Source organism: Oncorhynchus mykiss, chromosome 20 (genome assembly GCF_057628025.1).
Source record: "Oncorhynchus mykiss isolate SJ-2025 chromosome 20, ASM5762802v1, whole genome shotgun sequence".
Taxonomy (NCBI): domain Eukaryota; kingdom Metazoa; phylum Chordata; class Actinopteri; order Salmoniformes; family Salmonidae; genus Oncorhynchus; species Oncorhynchus mykiss.
Genome location: NC_143041.1, coordinates 49,314,947 through 49,319,964, shown reverse-complemented (window position 1 = coordinate 49,319,964; position 5,018 = coordinate 49,314,947). Strand labels below are relative to the sequence as shown.

The window sequence follows — 5,018 nt, the reverse complement described above, 5'->3', positions numbered from 1 at the left end:
GCTGTTTCTATTATATTATGACAGACCAGCTAGATCTACTGTCTCTATTATATTATGACAGACCAACTAGATCTACTGTCTCTATTATATTGTGACAGACCAGCTAGATCTACTGTCTGTATTATATTATGACAGACCAGCTATATCTGCTGTCTCTATTATATTATGACAGACCAGCTAGATCTACTGTCTCTATTATATTATGACAGACCAGCTAGATCTACTGTCTCTATGTCTCTATTAGACAACTGCTCTCTGGGCTCTTAATGAGGCAGCCTAACACACCTATCCAACCCCCACAACAACAGCTCTCTGGGCTCTAAGTGAGGCAGCCTAACACACCTCTCCAAAAACATGTACAGTATGTGTGTCTTTCGGAGAGGTTGGGTTAAAAGCTGAAGTCAAATTTCTGTTGGACAATTGTGTCCAATTGACCAATGATTAAAATGTATAGAAATCTGGGGACGAGGATAGCTACAATGACACGTATTGGACACCTGAATAGTTCAATAATGCCTTTTTTTATTGCTATCTAAATTAGAGATATAATCAAAAGATAATTGTGAGTCATTATCCAGGTAGCTCTTAACTTAGCCTGGCATTGCATGTCTCACAGTCTCAGGCATCTAAACACATTGTGGTCATACATCGCCTTACAGAACATATGCCAAGCTAATAAAATAGAAAAAAAAGTGGGACAATAATCTGATTTAATTGGCTCATGCCTAACCATGACAACAGTGTTACATCATACAGAATAACTATTCAGAGAATGTTTCTGGATACAGAAACAGGCTTCCTACTAACTACATTAAATGATGAGAACAGAAGCATTACACTCAGGAAGTCTAATCATTCTGATCACACTGGTCGTTCTGATCATCCTGGGCAATATGTTGCTTAGTTTCGGGCGGTTTCGGGCTTTCTGCGTGGACCTCAAGTACCTCTGCATCTCCAATCATCTCTGGAAGAAAGAACAGAAGCTTAGAGGACAAGAGCTAGTCAAATATGTTACCTAACCATGACCAACTATGATCTAATCATGCCTAACCATGATCTAACCATGACCAACCATGATCTGACCATGACCAACCATGATCCAACCATGATCTAACCATGACCAACCATAATCTAACCATGACCAACCATGATTTAACCATGACCAAATATGATCTAACCATGATCAACCATGATCTTATCATGGCCAACCATGACCAACTATGATCTAACCATGACCAACCACGATCTAACCATGATCTAACCATGATCAACCATGATCTAACCATGACCAACCATGATCTAACCATGACCAACTATGATCTAACCACGACCAACCATGATCGTACCATGACCAACCATGATCTAACCATGATCAACTATGATCTTACAATGAACAACCATGATCTGACCATGACCAACCATGATCTAACCATGACCAACCATGATCAAACCATGATCAAACCATGACCAACCATGATCTAACCATGACCGACCATGATCTTGCCATGATCTTACCATGACCAACCATGATCTTACCATGACCAACCATGACCAACCTTGTTGTTTGGGAAACAGCCCACATGTCATTCCATGGTATGAAATACATACAGAACTTGGATGTATAATAGCCACTGTCAAAAAAGGTGCTACCTGCTTTTGTGTGTGTGTGTGTGTGTGTGTGTGTGTGTGTGTGTGTGTGTGTGTGTGTGTGTGTGTGTGTGTGTGTGTGTGTGTGTGTGTGTGTGTGTGTGTGTGTGTGTGTGTGTGTGTGTGTGTGTGTGTGCGTGCGTGCGTGCGTGTGTGTGTGTAGACTTGTTCAGTAAGCATGCCTAGTGGTGACTAAGTCCAATAAATAAACCCCATAGTAGTCCTGTACCTTCTATAACCCCCATAGTAGTCCTGTACCTTCTATAACCCCCATAGTAGTCCTGTACCTTCTATAACCCCCATAGTAGTCCTGTACCTTCTATAACCCCATAGTAGTCCTGTACCTTCTTATACAGTAGAAATCAACTTCACTACAAACTTTGGCATTACCTGGTTTGTCCTCCTTGCTGATTGGCAGCTGAAGTTGGGATGAACTGTGAAAGCAAACAAAGCGTTTGGTTTCAGGTTCCATAATCCTGGTAAACCCTGGTAAACCTGGTAAACCTAGTAAACCCTGGTAAACCTGGTAAACCCTGGTAAACCTGGTTAAACCTAGTAAACCTGGTTAAACCTAGTAAACCTGGTAAACCTAGTAAACCTGGTAAACCTTGGTAAACCCTGGTAAACCTGGGTAAACCTAGTAAACCTGGTTAAACCTAGTAAACCTGGGTAAACCTAGTAACCCTGGTAAACCTGGTAAACCTGGTAAACCTAGTAAACCTGGTAAACCTGGTAAACCTAGTAAACCTGGTAAACCTAGTAAACCTAGTAAACCTGGTAAACCTGGTAAACCTAGTAAACCTGGTAAACCTAGTAAACCTGGTAAACCTGGTAAAAACCTAGTAAACCTGGTAAACCTAGTAAACCTGGTAAAAACCTAGTAAACCTGGTAAAACCTAGTAAACCTGGTTATACCCTGGTAAACCTGGTAAAACCTGGTAAACCTAGTAAACCTGGTAAAGCTGGTTATACCCTGGTAAACCTGGTAAAACCTGGTAAACCTAGTAAACCTGGTAAAACCTAGTAAACCTGGTTATACCCTGGTAAACCTGGTAAACACTTTGCTGTTGGTTTGCGAACCACACCAACCTGGTATGAAGTCTTAGTTTCGCATGTCCACAGCTAGTAAGTACCCGGCCCGACAGAGAGGTGCGTGGATGGCATCTGGGTACCTCGCACTCAGTCATACTCTGCTGCCTTAGGAAGACACTGTCCTTCATGGCCTGTTGAATCAACCCCATCACCATGTCCTTCTCTAGGGAGTCAACTGGGAGTTAGATTCACTGAACACACTTTTTTTTCTCAGAACAAATCAAAGGTCAGTGCATCCTCTCTCTCTCTCTCTCTCTCTCTCCCTCTCTCTCTCTCTCTCTCTCTCTCTCTCTCTCTCTCTCTCCCTCCCTCCCTCCCTCCCTCCCTCCCTCTGGGTCCTGGTTAACAGTAGTTCTTTGGGGTTTCAGGCTGGGTTCTAACTAAACTCTCTGTGATATCTGCTGATGTAAAAAGGGATTCATAAATACATTTGATTTATACATGTGATTGAATAGGATGCCATTTAGGACACAGCCTGTACATGTATGTTGTTTTACCCCTCTGGCCCGCGAGCAGCAGCCACTGCTGGACCAATGATAAGGAGTCAGTCTGAAGGATTTGACACAGCAGCTCCAGCACCTGTCAAGAGGAGAGAGGAGGAAAGGAGAGAGGAGGAAAGTAGAGAGGAGAGGAGGAAAGTAGAGAGGAGAGGAGGAAAGGAGAGAGGAGAGGAGGAAAGTAGAGAGAGGAGAGGAGGAAAGTAGAGAGAGGAGAGGAGGAAAGGAGAGAGGAGAGGAGGAAAGGAGAGAGAGGAGAGGAGGAAAGGAGCGAGAGGAGAGGAGGAAAGGAGAGAGAGGAGAGGAGGAAAGGAGAGAGAGGAGGTGAGGAGAGGAGAGAGAGGAGGTGAGGAAAGGAGAGAGAGGAGAGGAGGAAAGGAGAGAGAGGAGAGGAGGAAAGGAAAGAGAGGAGAGGAGGAAAGGATAGAGAGGAGGAGAGGAGAGGAAAGGAAAGGAGAGGAGAGAGGAGGAGAGGAGAGGAGGAGAGGAAAGGAGAGAGGAGAGGGCCATGACAGGGTGACACAAAACTGAATAGATTTGTTTGACATCTCAAGAAATGTATTAATTCTTGTGTGGTAAACACATCTTCAGCCCTGTTTAAACCTGGTTCAAACATGCAGCTTTTGTCCTGATCTACAGGACAGTCAGAAGCCCTGTTTAAACCTGGTTCTGACATGCATAATTTGTCCTGATCTTGTCTTGAGCCACGTTTATACCTTGTTCTAACATGCGTCCTTTGTCCTCATCTTGTCCACTTTCTGATTGTGCCCACATGTACAGACAGGTGTAGATGATTTAAAATAAACATTGTGATCTGATCTTCCTGACCACCTCCGGAGGTATTCAGGCACGTATTGTGTCTGGAAATCTTACAAGTGTAGACGGATCTGGACAGTGAAACCATTTAAATCATCAGTATCCTGCCTTCTAAAATCATTGACAGGTGGCACCATTGACTTCAATTTGAGTCTTAAAATTAACAACACTATTTTGAAAGCATGGCACTCCATTAATTTGCATACAGGGAAGTACCAAGAAATCTGGTCAGAATGTGGGTAGAGTGGATGGATATGAGACACATTTTAATAACATGTGTAAACATATATTTTTTTAATGTGGGCACAATCAGAATGCGGACAGGATTAGGACAAAGGGCACATGTTAGTGGCAGGTATAAATGAGGCTAGAAAGTTTGTTTCTCGCTCTGCGAATGAAGATGTAACTGCCTCAGGACCCTAGCTCTGTTGAAGTCTGTTAGCCTGAAATCAACTCACACATTCTCTGTGTATTTCTGTGTATTTCTGTGGAGATTCTGGAGCTTTCATTCTTTTTTTCATGTCTGATGAATATAATCAGGTAATCTAACACAGACAGTCTATTCTGATGAATATAATCAGGTAATCTAACACAGACAGTCTATTCTGATGAATATAATCAGGTAATCTAACACAGACAGTCTATTCTGATGAATATAATCAGGTAATCTAACACAGACAGTCTATTCTGATGAATATAATCAGGTAATCTAACACAGACAGTCTATTCTGATGAATATAATCAGGTAATCTAACACAGACAGTCTATTCTGATGAATATAATCAGGTAATCTAACACAGACAGTCTATTCTGAGGAATATAATCAGGTAATCTAACACAGACAGTCTATTCTGATGAATATAATCAGGTGATCTAACACAGACAGTCTATTCTGAGGAATATAATCAGGTAATCTAACACAGACAGTCTATTCTGATGAATATAATCAGGTAATCTAACACAGAC

At 42.1% G+C, this 5,018-nt stretch overlaps 1 protein-coding gene across 2 annotated transcripts in view; it reads right to left on the bottom strand.

Moving 5' to 3' along the window:
• Positions 1-504: 504 nt before the first annotated feature.
• Positions 505-5,018, bottom strand: part of tbata (thymus, brain and testes associated) — a 14,233-nt gene continuing 9,719 nt past the window's right edge. For both annotated transcript variants that reach the window (XM_036956409.2, XM_036956408.2), the window contains 4 exons: positions 3,237-3,318; positions 2,737-2,902; positions 2,038-2,081; positions 505-964 (listed from right to left, as the gene is read on the bottom strand). In XM_036956409.2, coding sequence (XP_036812304.2) covers positions 849-964; positions 2,038-2,081; positions 2,737-2,902; positions 3,237-3,318 — 408 coding nt within the window. In that variant the 3' untranslated portion in view covers positions 505-848. The remainder of the gene's footprint in view (positions 965-2,037; positions 2,082-2,736; positions 2,903-3,236; positions 3,319-5,018) is intronic.